The 20807-nt window shown below is 41.6% G+C and overlaps 1 protein-coding gene across 1 annotated transcript; it reads left to right on the forward strand.

The window, feature by feature from the left end:
• Positions 1–4955: 4955 nt before the first annotated feature.
• On the forward strand, positions 4956–8167 carry LOC119273417 (disease resistance protein RGA5-like). Its single transcript, XM_037554582.1, has 2 exons — positions 4956–5782; positions 6226–8167. Exons 1-2 carry the CDS (start codon positions 4956–4958, stop codon positions 8165–8167), a joined length of 2769 nt encoding a protein of 922 aa, XP_037410479.1.
• The last annotated feature ends 12640 nt before the right edge of the window (positions 8168–20807 follow it).

Raw genomic sequence — 20807 nt, forward strand, 5'->3', positions numbered from 1 at the left:
AATCAGTCATTTTTGTCTACTCCTGGAATCAACATCGGCAGTCAGGAATTCAGATTTATCACCACATACAGTTCATCACGCCAAGAAGATTTTTTTCTTTTTGGGTTGGGGCACATGAAGCTAGCTCGACCAGGCGCATGCTCTGTGCGATTGTGAATGCCTTCTTTCAGCCCCGGAATGTGAATATGTGATCGATGGATCCCGGATGCGGCTTTGCGTTTTCTGAGAAAACAGGAATTACACCTACATCGTACCTAGACCGCTCGCGGTTTCAAAAGAAAATCAAACTAACTGAAGCTGAAAGCACAAAATTCAGTCAACCCGTTTGGAGCTGCATCACGCAGGCTACTACTCCTACTCCAGATTGCATGTTTAAGTGGATGCAATCCCTGTCATATTTGCATAAGTAAGGCCTGTTCAATCCCTGTCTGTCATATTGGCATAAGTAAGGCCACTTCATCACTAACATCATCAGTCAGCAAATAATATGACAGCATCTCGTTAGTATGTTGCGCTCTGAAACCTCAAATCCGTCTCAGCTGTTCATGTTTCGGTGTACCTGAATGACACGTAAGTGGATCTCGCGGCTTGGGCTCCGCCCGCGGACCTGGACGCCGGTGAGTATGTGCAGCGGCCCGAATAGGCGCGTCCGCGCGTGCAGTGGAAGGCGCCGGATCTTGCAGGAACATGAGGTTTAAATCCGACCTTCTGCTCTAGATCTGACTAAATTAGTTTCCTCTATATCGTTCATCGTGTACTCTAGTTTCCTCTAGTAAATCATGCGTGCCCATTATTTCTGTGATGGCCGGCCGGTGTGTGCATCTCTGTAACTCTGTTCTTAAGTGCAGATCGTTGGTTATCACTGATAGATTTACAGTGCTAATTTTGTTGTACGTATAATAAGCTAGCTAATCCTAGGGTCTGCTACAGTGAGTCCGTTCGTTGCCGAAGAAGCACATGTTGATGTATCAGATACATCTTGATTTGTTTGCCAAGTAAACGGTGCAAAAGCTTCATATACATAGAGTCAGTGTGGGATGAAAATCACAACTGTTTGTGGACTTAAAAGAGATGCTAGCGCGGAACAAATAAATAGAGGATATTGTTATGTAGCCGTTACCATCCACTGTTTTTTAGTGCTTGTTTTGTCTGTGCACCTTAGTGCAAATCATTGGTGATTCACTATAGATTTACATTGTTTGGTATGAGCTGTTTTCCCCCCTAGTCTTTGCTCATTTGTTTTTTTCCTTGATAACTACTGCCTCCATAAAGAAATATAACATCGTTTATAGATCACTAATTTAGTGATCACTCTTATATTTCTTTACAGAGTGAGTAGCCAATTATTCATTGATGTCCTCTTTACAAAGAAATAGTACACGCTTGTTGACTTGCCTGCCAACTAATCATTGCAAAACTTCACATGCATAGGTACTTGGGGCATGGGATGAGAATCACAACTGTTGTGGATTTACAAAGATGATAGTGCGGACGAAGAATATCTTGTTATTTCGCTGTTACCATCCATAACTTTATCTCTCCGCGATGAATATATTAGATCAAGCATCATATCATGTACATGCTAAGCTTTTGTCTTCTCGTCATCGATGCCTACCGGTTGGATCATGCTTCTGTTTATGAGCTGATTGAAGTAACTCTCTCCTAGCTCAAATGGGCCAATTTCTCGTTGACATGATACACACATCCTTCAGCTATCCATCTCCATATCAATTGGTCTCTCTTAACTTTGTAATCTTTTGAAATATGCTTGCATATAATAATGATGCAAAGGTATATCATATCATACAACAACACAATCTTTTGTCTTCGGCAAGTTAGGGTAGACTAGAGATAGCACACAATATGTGTCACGTACATAACAACATGGAAACTAGCAAAGAAATAGTAAAAGAAGTCTTGACTTGTAGATTATGTCAAAGTGATGATCTAGAGTCAAGCTTCTTTTACTATATTAGTTCTGATCTACCTTGTCACCTATAGGATTAGTTATTATATCTAAGTATTTTTTTAGAAGATTAGACGACTAAGCAAGGTCACTTAATATGTAAATGGATAGTTGAATGTTTTGTTTATCATGAAAAACAAGAGATTAGCCCATTTGAGCTCGGTGATAGTGTTACTCAATGAGATCATAAAGAGAAGCATGATTGACCAATAGACATCAATGTTGTTGAAGGCATGGAAAAATCTTATCATATACATGACATGATGATTGATCCCATATGTTTTTGCCAAGTGAAGAAAACCACTTGCATGGCACGCAAGATTTGAAGATTATCCATCCGAAAGAGCGTGGCAGACATGGCCACCATCAACAACAACAAGGTCCAAGTGAGCTCTCTTTCAATATCCATGTGCTATGTTTGTTCTAGTGTCGCTTATATTGAGCTTTCGTCTTCTACATGTGTTAGATTTAGAATATTGTCTGAATGATTTCGCTCTTGCCAACTTAGACAGTGAGACTCAAGAAAACAAGAACACTGCATTTTCCATGGTGTTTTGATTTTTTCTTCTGCAGCAACTTTGAGCTGTCATTGTAATTGTACCTACTTATGCCTGGATACTCTTATCACTTTGGTCAGATTCAAGAACAAATAAGCCTCTGCGCCGCCTCCTGCGTTTTGCTAATGATGAACCTCCTTCTCCATTTCTTTCTTTTCATACAAGGAAGAGTTATGTAATTATGATGTATGCCTGGCTGGTTAATTTGCCTGCTTTTTTTTCAAAAAGGGGGGACTCCCGGCCTCTGCATCAGAACGATGCATACGGCCAACTTATTAAACAAATAAATAGGTTCAACAAGGTCTTCAAGTCTCAAAACGAAAAATAAAGGAGAGCTCACAAAAAGCTAAAAAGGCAAAAAACAAACTCGCCAGAAAAAGCCACAACCGGGCTGACATAAGAAAGATAGGTAAACTAATTGCCTATCCTATTACATGACCGTCATCCAAACCGGTTAAAGATATCCCATGCTACCATCTCCCAGTGGATAGATCCAGTAACCAAACGCTCCCTGGCCTCCGTCGGAGTAAGTAGCGACCACATACGGATCAACGCAGTGGCTCGGAAAATAACCTGCAAAAAATGAATATTTGTTGTTCTGTTAAAAACCAAGTCATTTCTGCAGTTCCAGACTACCCACAGTAAAGCACAGACTCCTACGCGAATGTGTCTCGCTGTTTCGGGCCCTATCCCGTTAAGCCACGTTCCAAATAACGTGTTGACAGACCGCGGTGGAGTAATGTTAATTTGCCTGCTTTGATTATCCATTATGTTTCTTTGTTCCTAGCAGCTTTCAGAGCCGTTTTACTCCAGCAAATTGGAATGAAATTAAGGTCCTTCAGTTTATACAATATTTTGAAATTTCATCCTTTTTTTCCTATTGGTTGCTATTAGTTTTCTCTATGTACTGCTGGCTTGTATATATTTACTTTAATTATTCTATGTGGTGCTTTCTTCCTATAGCAGACACGGAGCCATTTTTTTTTATTTGAGACTCGTCAGCATTCAGTTCGTGATATCTTCTGAATGTCCACTTACTGTTTGTATCGCTTGCTCCTTGTTTTCCCTGTCTCCTTGCATTTGCCATCATGTTCCATAAGCCAAACAGGGAAGTCAGCAGTGATTGTTTCAATGTCATGACGGTATCTTGTTATGTTGTCCTTGGTTTATCTCGAGTGTCTGTGTGGTTAGTCTTATTGCAATCAAGCTATGTACTCTACGTACTTTCATAGTAATAGTCTGCTCTGTCCGACATGCAGCAGCCAAGATCAGGCGAGAGGACGATGCTCATCCTTATTCGGTAACTGAACCTGAAAGCGAGAAGCCCCCAGCTCAATGCAAAACTCAGACAATCCTTTTCAGATACCTCAACTGATTCGTGCAATTGCGTCTTTTCTTCCGCGACAACATGCAGTCAACTTGTGCCTGAATTCTGCTATCACTTCTGCCGATTTAGGAAACGTTACGTTTCTGCGGTGCCTCCAGGATTTTGCTCATGATGAACTTTGGTCGGTAAGTCATGAAGCTAGACAAGTTACACTCTCATGGCAATATAAGCCCTCCCCCCTGTTGAGCATCTCCGGTAGTGCACCAAACCATGGCTGTGGCTGATAATAATGCCAGTTTGAGATTGGATGCACCAAGCGCACCACAAGCCCCGACTCACCAGATATGTTCTTATCCACCCTTGTCCTTCCATCCAACTAACGATGGTTGCGGAAATAGTTGTGACCTTGTCGTTGTGGGGTCTAGATCAACCACCATTTTCAAATTGGTTAGTTGTGACCTTGTCCTTACGTGTACGCATGGTGATTAAACAAACGACCAAGGCGGCTATGGGTCTTTCTGAGATAATGCAAACTGAGTTGTTTAACTAAGCTAAACTATCTCCATACGTACGCTTAGACATGGTCACAACACATGCACATCCACATGGGTATTCATTAGTTTTTTTTTAGTGAGTAACACATATATGGTCTCATTCACGGAGCAGGTGGGCTTACGTACTCTATTTTTTTTCTTTGGTACAACGACTTGTTCGCAGGGTCTACGCTTGTAGATTGGTAGCGCCGTGTAATTTAACTTTTGATATGCAGTCCAAGGGCATCCTGGCCCGTCTAAGATCGGACTGAGCCTTGTGTGAGCAACCAGAGTAACACTGTTAGGTACTACTACAACTACAACTAGCTGATACCTGGGACCCCGATGTGTAGAGGACCACAAGGTAGTGAGTTTGCGCACATGACCAGCTGTGTAGAGTAACATTGTTTGCTTTTGGTTGACAAAATAAAATCATGCCCTATACATAGCTTCTCATTTTGGAACAGCGGTACAAACATTACCACGGTGCCCTCGTTGCAACCTCAGAGCTCTACCACCTAGCTTCCTTCCACTTAAAACACATCCACAACATTAGCTAGATCCAGCTTGCCATGGAGATCGCCATGGGTGCTATCGGCCCTCTCCTCCCCAAGCTCGGTGCTCTCCTCGTCGGCGATTTCACCCTGGAGAAACGCATGAGAAAAGGCATTGAATCTCTTGTGACAGAGCTCACGCTGATGCACGCTGCCCTCCGCAAGGTGGAGAAAGTGCCACCAGAACAACTCGACGAGGGAGTTAAGATTTGGGTAGAAAAGGTGAAGGAGTTGTCCTGTCACATGGAGGACATAGTTGACGCCTTCATGGTGCGTGTGGAAGATGGTGGCGATCCTGCCAACCCAGAGAATAGAGTCAAGAAGATACTCAAGAAGGTCAAAGGATTATTCAAGATTGGAAAGGATCTCCACTGGATCTCTGATGCCCTCGAAGAAGCTGTTCATCAAGCAAAGCAGTTAGCCGAGCTACGTCAAAGGTACGAGCAAGATATGCAAGATACAAACGCCGGTGCTAGTGTTGACCCTCGCATGATGGCCATGTACACAGATGTGATAGAGCTTGTCGGCATTGAAGAAACACGAGATGAGTTGATCAACATGTTGACAAAAGGTGATGATTGGTCAAATCGTCCATTGAAGATTGTCTCTATTGTTGGATTTGGTGGGTCAGGCAAGACAACTCTTGCCAAAGCAACATATGAAAAGATCAAAGGGCAATTCAATTGTTGTGCTTTTGTTTCGGTTTCTCAGAATCCCAACATGAAGAAAGTTTTCAAAAATATTCTTTATGAACTTAACAAGAAGAAGTATGCACATATTCGTAATGAAGAATGGGAAGAAAAGCATCTGATCGACGAACTCATTGAATTCCTTAATGGCAAGAGGTACGCTTCTTTTTTCGTGTTCTTATGAATCGATACATTTTCGTCTTGTAAAATTAAAACACCAATTCTTATATATAATATCATATGGTTGATTAATTACAAGTTTATAGTAAACCTTCCTGGTGTTAAACCTCTAGTAAGAATTACGGAGTATATTTTTAGGGCAGCCAAGAAATTCTTGCTTATAGGTCGATGTTCTCAATCATTGAATCAATACCCTATGAAAATTATAGGATTACCCATTTCAAAAACATGGGCAGCTTAAGTTTTTAGAAATGTGCAATAGGCGCTATTGCACATTTCTACAACTACAACTACTGCACGCGACACAGCATGTAGTTTGATTGCCATAGAAATATTGTACCCGTAGGATTGCTAACTTAAATAAAACATTTTTACAAAAAAATTGATTTGTCGACTAATTCAAAATTTTAATCATATAGGTACCTCATCATAATTGATGACATATGGGATAAAGAAGTGTGGAAATTAATCAAGTGTACTGCTTTCTCCAAGAAGAGTCCCGGAAGCCAACTAATCACGACAACCCGCATCGTTAGTGTCTCCGAAGCATGCTGCTCTTCTATGGATGACATTTACAAAATGAAACCTCTCTCTGACGATGTATCAAGAACTCTCTTCTATAAAAGAGTATTTTCTGATGAGAAAGGGTGTTCTCAAGAATTGGTGCAAGTATCCAAAGACATTTTGAAGAAATGTGGTGGCATACCATTGGCTATTATTTCTATAGCAAGTCTTTTAGCTAATAATCATCGGGGGGAAACAAAGGATCAATGGTATGCATTGCTCAATTCCATTGGTCGCGGACTCATAGAAGATCAAAGTTTAGAGGAGATGAAAAAGATATTATTATTCAGCTATTATGATCTACCTTCATACCTGAAACCTTGTTTATTATATCTTAGCATCTTTCCAGAAGATCACAAGATTATGAGAGGCAAGCTAATATGGAGATGGATATCAGAAGGTTTTGTTTATAGTGCAAAACCAGAAACTAGCTTATATGAGCTCGGTAATAGCTACTTCAGTGAGCTAGTAAATAGAAGTATGATCCAGCTAATAGGCACTAATGGTGAAGATGAAGAAAACTTAGAAGCTTGTCGTGTACATGACATGGTACTTGATCTCATATGCACATTGTCAGCTGAAGAAAACTTCATCACAATATTGGATGACACTGGAAGAAAAATGCCTAACTTGAAAAGCAAGATCCGTAGATTGTCCATCCACAATAGCAACATAGATGTGGATACCACTAGGATGGCACACGTGAGATCTTTTACCATTTTTACAAATAATGTTGTTGGGAAAGTGTTGGATATTTCAAGTTTTCAAGTTCTTCGCGTGTTGGATTTAGAAGGTTGCGATGTTTCAGATGTTGGGTATGTGGGGAATCTATTGCATTTGAGGTACTTAGGGCTAAAAGATACTCATGTTGAGGAACTTCCCATGGAAATAGGGAAGCTGCAGTTTTTATTTACCTTGGACTTAAGAGGTACTAAGATAAAAGAACTGTCGTCGAGTGTTATTCTGCTAAGACGTCTGATGTGCCTATATGTTGACTATACTATGAAGCTGCCATCTGGTATAGGTAACCTGACTTCCTTAGAAATGCTAGGTCAACTAGGGGTGTCTGGCTTGGACCTTGATGCTGTGAAAGAATTGGGCCATCTAACCAAGCTCAGGGTGCTGCGGGTTTTATGTAACTGTTTGGATGAGGCCTCGGATAAAGCTTTGGAGGAATCACTCGGTAATCTGCACAAATTGGAAAGTTTAGAGATAGAGATATTTACCGAAGATGAATTAATAAATTTGTTGAGCAAAGATTGGGTGCCCCCTCTAACACTCCGTAAGTTGGATTTCCGGTCAGTCTATAGTCGGTTCCGTACTCTGCCATCATGGATCAATCCTTTATCGCTTCCTCTCCTCACCCATCTTCGTATCAAATTGGATGAAGTGCGGTGGGAAGTCATCCAGCTTCTTGGAGCGATGCCTGCTCTTTGTGTTCTCGAGATATGGGATTATTCTAAGGTCTGTGGGTGTGAAGAGTATACGGTGGAAATGCCTGCACTTTCCTCTAGTGCATTATTCCCATGTGTGACAGTGTGCCGCTTCATTGGTATTGGTGCCGTGCCCTCTATGTTTCCACGAGGATCTGCGCCGAGGCTGAAACATCTTTTGTTCGCCTTCTCAGCTGAGTGGATCTCCCGCGAAAACTTCGATTTGGGCATGCGGCACCTCCCTTCCCTCCAACGAGTCGAGGTTAACATTATCGATGCAGATGCGAGTGAAGCGGAGGCTGCGCTGAGGGCCGTGGTGGAGGACCACCCCAACCATCCAATCCTTGCCTTTGACATATACTAGTCGATTCATCAAATCTCTCAATCAGGTATACTATGCTCTAACTAATATGCATATTTGTACCTGGATGAGCCCTGTGTTTTTTATTTTCTGTTCGGAACATTTGACTGAACCATTTGCATGCTTCTGCTTCCACAACCCAGAACTCTATGTATTTGCTAGCAGTATATGTGCCTATCTGAAGTTCCAACAAAGTTGTAATGTGGATTGTGCCTCGGTCACTTCGCTTATGGCGCACAAATACGTAGCAGCCATTGTTACTTCTGTTTGCCACAAGATCTCATATAACGTGGTTCACATTACCAAGCAATCCACTAGTAGCATATGTGCCCTTCTCTGTAGTTGGATGAAGTACGTTTTCCTCTTCTGTAACATTTAGCTGGGACACTCACATGTATCTCCTTCAACATGGCATTGCAGGTAGCATGAGCTAACAAATGTTTTCCTCCGCATCCTCTCCGGCACATTGCGTTTGCCATGCGTTCAATCCGTCTTCCTTCTGTAACGAAATGAAGCTCTCATTTTGTCCAATCATGTCTGAAGTCTGAACTCAACATGGTTTCTAGCCCGCATTTTCTCCATGATGAACCATTAGCTATTATGTACTGATGTCTGGCTGGTTTGCCTGCTCTCCAGCATCCTTCATCACACTCCTTTCTTTGTAACAGCTTTATTCAGACTCGCAAACTAAAAAACCGCGTTCAGTATGTACTATGTCCTGAAGTTACATCTTGTATTTGTCATTTTGGTTTGATCAAATAAATATGGAGATCAGCAGTGTCATTTTTATTCGCCGGCTTTGCACCTGTATCAAGTAGTACATGTTTCTATTTGAGTAGAACTAGAACTTGAATTGCTAGCTGTTACATCTCACATGTGCTTCGCTGATGTTTCCTCTGTAGTAGAAGTATTGACCCTGAACTGACTCTTCTATCTTTATACAGGGGAGCAAATCACATGATGCTTTTTTTTATCTTGCAACCAAATCGTATTAGGCGATGCATATGAAGACCATAATATCATATGACCCCGAATTATCATAGCAGTACCTTGTTATGTTGCCCCTCTGAGTTATTCCATGGTTACTCTTTTGAACGGTGCGTGAGAGTACTCTTGTTACGATCAAAGCTACACGCATTTATTTTGCTCTCAGCTATATTAGTGATGCAGATGTCGATGATGGCAACCGAGTCGGTTTCAGTTGATGTTTTGACAGAAATCTGACTGAAGGTGTAAGGCTGAAGCCACGCCCAATTCAGTTACAGATTTTTAGAGATTACTCAGTTTGTGCAGCGTTTGTTATACGTAGACACATTCGGGTGTAATTCTTGGAGCTTCTTCCTTCGGGAAATTAATTGTTCCTGGCGTTGTTGTGAGGTATTTTGATTTGTCACCACACGTTCCAGAATTTTGGTCAGGTCCTCTGCTGTTTGCTTACTGTCTTCTTAGGAAGCGCTGGTAGGTCAACGCCTCCTGATCAAGGCAAAGGCCGAATTACATCAGGTGCTCTGCTATTCTGTAGCATGTAGATCGGCACTCGACAGAGCTGCCTATGATGCTTTCTTTTTATTACTTTTGTTTATACTTTCGAATATTCTAAAATATTACAAAAAACCTTTACATAAGAAATGTTAATCAAGTATTTAAAAAATGTTGATCAAGCATTAGAAAAATGTTAAATGTGTATAGGAAAAAATGTTTGTCATATATACAAAAAATACAATGTGTATGAAAACTGTTCCTAGTATATACGAAAAGTATACAATATGTATGAAAAGTACACATCAAGACATATATATATGCAAAATGTTAGTCATGTATTTCAAAAATCTTAAACATGTATATGAAAAATGATCCTGTTATATATTTTTTACAATGTGTATCAAAATGGTAGAGAAAAAAATTTAAGTTTTGAAAAGTGCTAACCATGTATTTGGAAAATGTTAAACGTGTATTAAAAAATTACGGATGTATAAAAAAGTACAATATTTATGAAAAATATAGACATAGAAAAATATAAGTTTTGAAATTTTTTAATCATATATTCAGAAAATGTTAAACGTGTATAAAAAGATGTTCGTACTGTATATAATAAATATACAAATGTCTATGAAAAAGTAGACAAAAAATATATGTTTGAAAAAAGTTAATCATGTATATAAAACATGCTCGTGCAGTTTTAAAAATGTATATTACCGTAGAAAAAATATTCAATGTCTAATTGAAAGAATGTTAACCATGTATTCAAACAAGTGTTCATAACATGTTTTTAGGGGGAAAATGTACATCATGTATTTGAGAAATGTGCAACGCGTAGGAAAAAAACATTTCATGTTTCATTAGATATGTGTTGATGAAAAACGAAAAATGACAAAAGCCAACAAATAAACATAAAGAAAACAAAGAAAACCTATTAAAGAACCAAAGAAAATAGAAGTATAACAAAGAAAAAGAAAAACCGGGGAAGAAACAAAAGAAAACTGAAGTAAAAAAACAAGAAAACTGAAGAAAAACCCATGCAAAAATAAAAGGAAACAAAAGTCCATAGAAAACCGAGAAAAGAAACAAAAAATGAAGAAAAAACAAAGAAACCAAAAAACATGAGAACCAAGAAAATAAAAAAATTGGAAAAGCAATTTTTTTTAAATAAACAAAATAAAAACGGAGTAAAAAAAGAAAGAAATCAAAGAAGCCAGAGTAGGCGCAACCACCATCGATCATCTTGATTAAAGCAGATTGAACAAAAACTATCGATAAAACTAGGATGGGCCCATGGCTACACGTGGGAAAAAGATTTCGGACGACGGCAGGATATATCTCCGTATAAGCGAGATATAGCTCCAGCGGTAAAAGTTAGGGAGACAAGCCAACTTTCTTGGGAAAACCCTATTTAACGCTCGTCACGGTAAATTGTCAGAGCCAAAGGGAGATTGGGCGAGCGTTCTGGGTGGATCGACCCGTTAAGCATTTCAGCGATCCCGGTATTTGAGATTCCAAAATGAGGTTTTTCGTTTTTTGAAACTTTCTAGAAGGTCGTTGAACCATTTTTTTTCTTTCTATGTTCTTTTTCTTTTGTGATTTCTGGTTTTTCCCTTTTTTTCCTGTTACTTTTTTTCTTTTTCTTTCTTTGTTTCTTTTTTCTGTTTCTATCCTTTTTAAATTTCTATCATTTTATTTTTATTTTCTATATTATTTTCAGTTTTTAAACAACTGTTCAGTGATTTAAAAATGTTCCATTTTTCAAGATTATTTGTTTTTTCTAAATTGTTCCTCTATTCAAATTTTGTTAAAAATTGCAAAATATTTAATAATTTCAAAAATTATTCGCTTCTTTCAAAATATATTCAGAAATACGAAAATAGTAATGTTTGGATTTTCAAATTTGTTTGAAAATTCGAAATATGTTCCCATTTGCAACATTTATTCATAAATACAAAAAATCATGTTTGCAAATGTAAAAAATGTGTGGCAAAATCCGTAAAATGTTCATATTTAAAAAAAACTTCATAACGTCTAAAAAATGTCCACGTTTTTCAAAAAAATTCCGGTTTTTGAAAAAATGTTCTCATTTTGGAAAAGTTGTAGGCACTTTCAAAAATTTCTTGTTCAGTTTTGTCCCCCTTTTTAAAATAGAAATTGAGATCCAAAATGTATTCATGTTTCCACGAAATGTTCGAGTTTGTAACAATTTGTTCACAGATTTTGAAAATGCTTGTGTTTTAAAAATATTTGATTGTTGTCAAAAATAAAATCGCGATTTAAATTTTTTAAAAAGTATTTTTGTCGGCTTATAGTTCATAGAAACGGTATTGTCTATTTACACAACAAATCTCAAGAACTACAGATGCTAGAGACGTGGTTCACTCGCGGGAGGTCGTGTTTTCTATCCCGCTCACGCTGTCACACACTATAGATTTTTCGGATTTTGCAAACTAGTGTTTAAGTTTTGCCGCTACTGTTAGTTTCTTTAAGAATCTGCTGGGAATCTCACTATAGTCAGCTAGTCGCAGTGGCTAGTAGCGTGAGTGAATCTCCCTCTGTTCGCACTTTAAGAAATGTTCGCACTGTTTGTGGACCTAAAACAGATGCTAGTGCAGAAGAAATGAAGAGAATAATGTTATTTAGCTGTTACCATCTTAAGTGCAAATGGTTTGTGTGATTCACCCTAGATTTACATTGCTTGGCATGAGATGTTTTTTTCCCAAGGGCCTGCTCATTTTTCTGTCTTGATAACTACCTCATTATTCACTGTTATCTTCTCTTTATGAATAAATAGTATACTCATGTTTACTTCCCTGCCACCTAATTTGTTTCAAAATCTTCACATACATAGGTACTTGCGCATGGCATGGGAATCACAATTGTTGTGGAGGAAATGAAGAATATCTTGTTATTTGGCTGCTACCATCCATGTTCTTTCAGATTAAACATTGGCATGAGTGTTTCTCTACGCAACGAATATATTAGATCAAGCATCATATCATGGACACCATGAGACTTTTCTGCCTTGATAGTGTTGTCTGCAGGTTGGATGCTGCTTTTGTTTATGAGCTCATTCAAGGAACTCTCCTAGCTCAAATGGGTCAATTTCATGTTTACATGATAGATGATACACAATCTTCAGCTATCCATCTCCATATGAACTGGTCTCGCTTAATTTTGTAATCTTCTGGATATATGCTTACATATAATAAATGATGTGAAGGTAGATCATAGAACAACAACATAATCTTTAGTCTTAAATGAATTATGATAGACTAGATATAGAACATAATAGGAACCACACAAACAACAACGGTATGGAAAGTAGCAAAGAAATGGTAAAAGAAAGTTCTTGACTTGTAGATTATTTCAAAGTGATAATCTAGAGTCAAGCTTGTTGGGGATCGTAGCAGAAATTAAAAAAATTCTACGCATCACCAAGATCAATCTATGGAGTATTCTAGCAACGAGAGGGATAGGAGTGCATCTACATACCCTTGTAGATCGCGAGCGGAAGCGTTCAAGAGAACGGGGTTGATGGAGTCGTACTCGTCGTGATCCAAATCACCGATGACCAAGTGCCGAACGGACAGCACCTCCGCGTTCAATACACGTACGGTTGGGGAAGAAGTCTCCTCCTTCTTGATCCAGCAAGGGGGAAGGAGAGGTTGATGGAGATCCAGCAGCACGACGGCGTGGTGGTGGAAGCAGCGGGGATCTCGGCAGGGCTTCGCCAAGCTCAGCGAGAGGGAGAGGTGTTACGGGAGGGAGAGGGAGGCGCCAGGGGCTAGGGTGCGGCTGCCCTCTCTTCCCCCACTATATATAGGGGTCCAGGGGGCGCCAGCCCCTCCAGATCTCATCTAGATGGGGGGGCGGCGGCCAAGGGGGTGGCTTGCCCCCCAAGCCAAGTGGGGCGCCCCCACCCCTAGGGTTTCCAACCCTAGGCGCAGGGGGAGGCCCAAGGGGGGTGCACCAGCCCACCAGGGGCTGGTTCCCCTCCCACTTTAGCCCATGGGGCCCTCCGGGATAGGTGGCCCCACCTGGTAGACCCCCGGGACCCTTCCGGTGGTCCCGGTACAATACCGGTGACCCCAGAAATTTTCCCGGTGGCCGAAACTAGACTTCCTATATACAATTCTTCACCTCCGAACCATTACGGAACTCCTCATGACGTCCGGGATCTCATCCGGGACTCCTAACAACTTTCGGGTTACCGCATACTAATATCTCTACAACCCTAGCGTCACTGAACCTTAAGTGTGTAGACCCTACGGGTTCGGGAGACACGCAGACATGACCGAGACGACTCTCCGGTCAATAACCAACAGCGGGATCTGGATACCCATGTTGGCTCCCACATGCTCCTTGATGATCTCATCGGATGAACCACGATGTCGAGGATTCAATCAATCCCGTATACAATTCCCTTTGTCAATCGGTACGTTACTTGCCCGAGACTCGATCGTCGGTATCCCAATACCTCGTTCAATCTCGTTACCGGCAAGTCACTTTACTCGTACCGTAATGCATGATCCCGTGACCAAACACTTGGTCACATTGAGCTCATTATGATGATGCATTACCGAGTGGGCCCAGAGATACCTCTCCGTCATACGAAGTGACAAATCCCAGTCTCGATTCGTGCCAACCCAACAGACACTTTCGGAGATACCCGTAGTGCACCTTTATATATAGCCACCCAGTTACGTTGTGACGTTTGGCATACCCAAAGCACTCCTACGGTATCCGGGAGTTGCACAATCTCATGGTCTAAGGAAATGATACTTGACATTGGAAAAGCTCTAGCAAACGAACTACACGATCTTTGTGCTATGCTTAGGATTGGGTCTTGTCCATCACATCATTCTCCTAATGATGTGATCCCGTTATCAATGACATCCAATGTCCATAGTCAGGAAACCATGACTATCTGTTGATCAACGAGCTAGTCAACTAGAGGCTCACTAGGGACGTGTTGTGGTCTATGTATTCACACATATATTACGATTTCCAGATAACACAATTATAGCATGAACAATAGACAATTATCATGAACAAGGAAATATAATAATAACCATTTTATTATTGCCTCTAGGGCATATTTCCAACAAAGCTTCTTTTACTACTAGTTTTGATCTACCATGTCATCTATAGGATTAGCTATTATATCTAAGCATGCGTTTAGAAGATCAAGCAAGGTCACTAGATATGTAAGTGGATAGCTGAATGATTTGTTTATCATGAGAACTAAGAGGTTAACCTATTTGAGCTCGGTGATAGAGTTATTTAATGAGATCATAAATAGAAGCATGATTCAACCAATTGACATCAATGTTGATGAAGGCGTGGAAAAATCTTATCGTATACATGATATGATGATTGATCCCATATGTTTTTGCGAAGTGAAGAAAACTACTTGCATGACATTGAGTGAAGGCAATCTATCCAAAGGCAAGATTTGAAGCTTATCCATCCGAAAGAGCAAGGCGGATATAACCACCGTCAACAGCAGCAAGATCACAAGTGAGCTCTCTTGCAATATACATGTGCTATTGTTGATCCAGTGTCGCTTATGCTGAGCGTTCATGTTGTACATCTGTTAGATTTAGAATATTGTGTTGAATGCTTCCATTCTTGCCAATTGAGATGGCAAGACTCAAGAACACTGCGTTTGCCATGGTGTTTTGATTTGTCTTCTGCAACAACATGAAGCTCTCATTGTAGTTGTACCCACTTATGCCTGAAAGCTGCTATCACTTCTGTCGGAGTCAAGAACCACCAAGTTTTTGCGGCACCTCCTGCATCCTGCTAATAATGAACTTCCTTCTCTATTTCTTTCTTTAGTAAGGAATAGTTATGTACTTATGATGTATGCCTGTGGTAGAATCAAGTACTCTACCAGGTCTAGGGCGTAGGTGGTAAGGGAAGGATGGAGGGGGACGTGGTGAGGAACGGGCGCGCCGGCGGCAGGGCGCCGTCGCGAGCTAGGAGAAGGGCGGCGGCGGTTAGGGCTGTTGGTGGCTAGGGTTTCCGGCTCCTCAGGGAGCCGGGCAATAGGAGATAATATTCTTCTTATTGCTTGATCTGAAAAGAGTCTTACAACTTATATTTATAACCTAGATAACTTGCACACGAATTAATCTAAGATAACTTGTGGGCTGAGATTGCCCGATGGGCCTTCCATATGACAGGCCGGACATAACACTTCTCCCTGCTTGCACAAACAGCTCGTCCTCGAGCTGTAAGGTGGGGAAGCGCTTGTTGAACTCCTCGAGGTAATCAACCAGCGTCAAACACCTTCTCGACATCTGGGGCGGTCAGGTCGGCGACGATGGCGTCCTCCAGAATGTAGTCTGCCACCTCCAGGTAGAAGAGTCGCGGGCAGGCGTGGCCGGGCTTGTAGGGTTCGTCGCAGTTGAAGCACAACCCTTGGCGGTGACGCTCGAGTATCTCGGCTGGGGTGAGCCGGCAAAACAGGCGCGCCGCGGTCACGGCGAGAGGTGCCCTCGTAGGTGGCGAAGTCCAGTTTGGCGAAGTGAGGGGGTGTTGGCCCGCCGTGCCCGAGGGCGGCCGCAGTCGCCGGCAGCGCGTACGCCGGGTCGAAAAGCGCCGGGGCGTACGTCGCCAAGCTGGAGGGGTGATCAAACCGCAGGGAGGGTGTCGGGTGTTCCGGCGCCGTGGAGTATACCGGGCCCGGAGACGAGCCGGTCGCCCATGCGGGGATCGGCGAAGGTGACGGTGGAAACTGCACCTGGTGTAGGGGCCGACCCGTGGCCCTAGACGCGGGTGGTGGTGCTGTCGATGGTGGTGGCGCCTGGTGGAGCTGTTGCACCGGTGCCTGCGTCGTGGGGGCCGACGATGGTGCCGGGAGAAACTGCTGGGTCGGGCCCCCCAGCGGCGCGGTGGAGACCGACCACGCTGGCCAAGGCTGTCCCGCGGCCGAGTAGTGCGGCAGCAGCAGCGGCGGCTGGGGCGCCCCTCCGTAGGGCGCCTGGAAGGCCGGTGCGGCCCACTGGAGCGGCGGCGGCCCGTAGGCGGTGGTGGCGGCGCTCGGTGGCGGGGGCTAGTTCCTGGCGAGGTAGAGGGTAATGCCCCTGACCGCCTGGACAAGCTCCCGCAGGGTGCTCGACACCTCCTCGGGCGAGAGGATCGGGGGCGGATCCGCTGTGGTGGTGATGAGCGTGGGCGCGGTGGTGGTGGTGGTGCCGGACGTGATCGCCGTCTTCGGCGTGGAAGTGGCCGGCGGCAGCGAGAGCGGGGCGGAGGAGGATGGCAGCGGCGGCGGTGATGGAGGGAGCGACATGATCGGCCTGGTGTCTCTGAATACCAAATTGGTAGAATCAAGTACTCTACCAGGTCTAGGGCGTAGGTGGTAAGGAAAGGATGGAGGGGGACGTGGCGAGGAACGGGCGCGCCGGTGGCAGGGCGTCGTCGCGAGCTAGGAGAAGGGCGGTGGCAGTTAGGGCTGTTGGCGGCTAGGGTTTCCGGCTCCTCGGGGAGCCGGGCAATAGGAGATAATATTCTTCTTATTGCTTGATCTGAAAAGAGTTTTACAACTTATATTTATAACCTAGATAACTTGCACACGAATTAACCTAAAATAACTTATGGGCTAAGATTGCCCGATGGGCCTTCCATATGACAATATGACAGGCCGGACATAACAGCCTGGCTAGTTAATTTTCCGTCAGTTCAACAACCATTAAGTTTGTAGGGTGCTCCCGTGCATTTTTGCCCTTTATGAACCACTAGTTCTTGCGTACTGGTTTGCTTGCTCACTACAAGAAATATGTAAACTTATTACCTTCTGTTAGTGACCCTCGAAGAATTGGTCATAAATTTATGACCATTTTAGACCAATTGGTCAAAAGTTGTTCAGGGGGCTTCAAACCCTAAACCATTGCGACCATTTTGGTCAGAAAGGTCGTAATTTCCTTACACGAAATGGTCACAAAGCAAACGGTGCTAGTCCGCTGACTTATTTCTAGTTGTTAATGACCAATATAGATGGTCATAGCCTTGTAGATTGTGGTGGGTTGTGATGACTAGGCGCCATCTCATCAGTTTTGTCTATGTGTCATGTCCATGTGGCAATTTTTGCCCTAGGTTGTGAAGCAACCTATATTTCTATCATTTCCAAAATTCCCAAAAAAATCTCATAAATTCTTTGGGTCATATCTTCATCAAATATTTAAAAATCCTTCCTTGCCTAGTTCAAAACTAATTCAACAATATTCATTTTCCTATTATGTTCACAACAACACTTTATGAAGGAAGTGCTATTTATATATTCTTGAGTGCCCTATGAATTTTTGGGCACTCTTTCCTATCCAAATCATTACCACATGACAAAATTCAGCTCCATTTGCCTAGCAAATCTTTCTCGGCAAATTTCCAAAGTTTTTGTCCACCTAGAAGCATTGTGAAGAAAGTACCTTTTTTATATCTCTAAATGACATGAAATTTATACAGTTTCTTCATATGCCCAAATTATCACCCTCCTCCAAATTGCAGCTCAGTCAAATCATCTATGTGAGCCCAGGTTCAATTTATATTTTATGGCCAAATTGGCACGTTGCAAAGCAAGTGTTATATAGACCCCTCCTATTACCCTCAAACTTTTCGGGCACTCTTCCATACCCAAATCATTGCCACATGATAATATTAAGCTCAATTTTCCTAGTAAATCTTTCTCGGGAAATTTCCAAAGTTTCTACCTCGAGAGAAGCTTTGTGAAGTAAGTACTAGCTAGGCTTACCCAAATGATCTGAAAATTGACCAGCGCATGACCATACCTAAGTAACTTACCTACACCAATTTTGAGCTCATTTCATTCATCCAGTCTCTCTCACTAGTTTTCCCAAGTTTCTGACCATAGAAGAGCATTGTGAAGGAAGTACTACTTTGGCATGTCCAAATGGTATCAATTTTCTACAATGCTTTCCTATGCCCAAATAACCATCCTCCACAAAATTTCAGCTCAATCCATTCATTATTTTGAGCCCAGCTTCAACATTCATATTTTTGTCCAGCGTGGTACTTTGCAAAGCAAGTACCACCTAGGATCCTCCTTTTGAGCTAAAAATTTGTGAAGACATTCTCCTTAGTAGATGATCATCCTCAGCCAAAACTCACGCCCATTGGCCATGTTCATTTCCCGTACCGATAATCAAACACTTGGCTGCTAATTCATGTTTGAGCATCCAATTTTATGTTGTAATTTTCTTCCTAGCACCAACCTGGGGAGTGCCCAACCCACTAGACATGCATAAGCCGCCCGGAACACATGGCAACATTACGGTCATGCGGTGACCACGCGACGGGCATGCGAGTTTACGCGCTCTAGAGTTGGGGCCCTCGGCCACCGCCCAAACCTCGACGTATCGCCACCAAACCATGTATTTATGATTAAATAGGTCCTTATGTAACTAGAAATGATTTTTGGAAAAAATAAATAGCAAACTATGAGGCAGCTGCAGTTCAAATTTGACCCGCTTCCAGCTGAATCGGCGGAAATTTGTCTTTTTCACGAGAGGTGGATCAAAAAGTTTTACACCCAACCATTTTGTCAATTGTGCATTAAATATGGCCTAGTATTTTATAAAAATGATTCGGTCCAATTTTGCAACAATTATTTGGTAGTTCCTTCACAAAAAAACCTCCTTTTGGGCACTCGAAAAATGGAAAATGGTTTTTTCGTCCAAAGAAAATGAAAACTTCCATAGGCAACATCGTTTGTCATTACAATATGCACCCTTGTGCACAATATGAGATCATTTGAACAAACTATGCCATGAATGCGGGCATAAGATTGATCATTTGGCTTGAAAGACATTGACCTTCAGACATGATAGCTCGTTTCTGAGAACACTTTTTAAAAATAATTATCGTATTACAAGTTTATTATTTTTCCCGAAAACTTAATCACATATAATGAGACAATGCGAAGGTTTTCCAATTTTTTGATTTTTTTTGAATTTTTTATGCCCGTTTCAAAATGTGGTCAAAAAGACGGGCTTGACCGTTCCTAGGTAGCGGTTGAATCTTGGAATTTTTTTGGTGTTTATCTGATTAAATAGATACTTATGTACCTGTAAATGATTTTTGGAAAAAATAAAGAGCAAACTACGAGGTAGCTACAGTTCAAATTTGACCCGCTTCCAACTGAATCAGCGGGAATTTGTCTTTTTCACGAGAGGTGGATAAAAACTTTTTACAACCAACCATTTTGTTAATTGTGCATTAAATATGGCCTAGTATTTTAGAAAAATGATTTGGTCCAATTTTGCAACAAATATTTGGGAGGTCCTTCACAAAAAAAACCTCCTTTTGGGCACTCGGAAAATGGAAAATGGTTTTTTCGTCCGAAGTAAATGAAAACTTCCTTAGGCAACATTGTTTGCCATTCCAATATGCACCCTTGTGCACAATATGAGATCATTTAAACAAACTATGCCATGAATGTGGCCATAAGATTGATCATTTGGCTTGAAAGCCATTGATCTCCACACGTGATAGCTCGTTTCTGAGAACACTTTTTTAAAAGAATTGCCGTATTACAAGTTTATTATTTTTCCTGGGAACTTGGCCACATATAATGACACAATGCGAAGGTTTCCCAATTCTTTGATTTTTTTTGAATTTTTTATGCCCGTTTCAAAATGCGGTCAAAACGGCGGGAATGACCATTCCTAGCTAGTGGTTGAATCTTCGATCTTTTTTGATGTTTCTCTGATTAAATAGACACTTATGTACCTAGAAATGATTTTTGGAAAAAATAAATAGCAAACTATGAGGCAGCTGCAGTTCAAATTTGACCCGCTTCCAACTGAATCGGCGGGAATTTGTCTTTTTCACCAAAGGTGGATCAAAACTTTTGACACCCAACCATTTTGTCAATTGTGCATTAAATATGTCCTAATATTTTAGAAAAATGATTTGGTACAATTTTGCAACAAATATATGGTAGGTCCTTCACAAAAAAACCTCATTTCGGGCACTCAAAAAATGGAAAATGAATTTTCCGTGCAAAGAAAATGAAAACTCCCTTTGGCAACATTGTTTGGAATTCCAAGATGCACCCTTGTGCACAATATGAGATCATTTGAACAAACTATGCCATGAATATGACCATGAGTTTGAGCGTTTGGGTTGAAATCCA

This window comes from Triticum dicoccoides, chromosome 3A (assembly GCF_002162155.2).
Source record: "Triticum dicoccoides isolate Atlit2015 ecotype Zavitan chromosome 3A, WEW_v2.0, whole genome shotgun sequence".
NCBI classification, from domain to species: Eukaryota; Viridiplantae; Streptophyta; class Magnoliopsida; order Poales; family Poaceae; genus Triticum; species Triticum dicoccoides.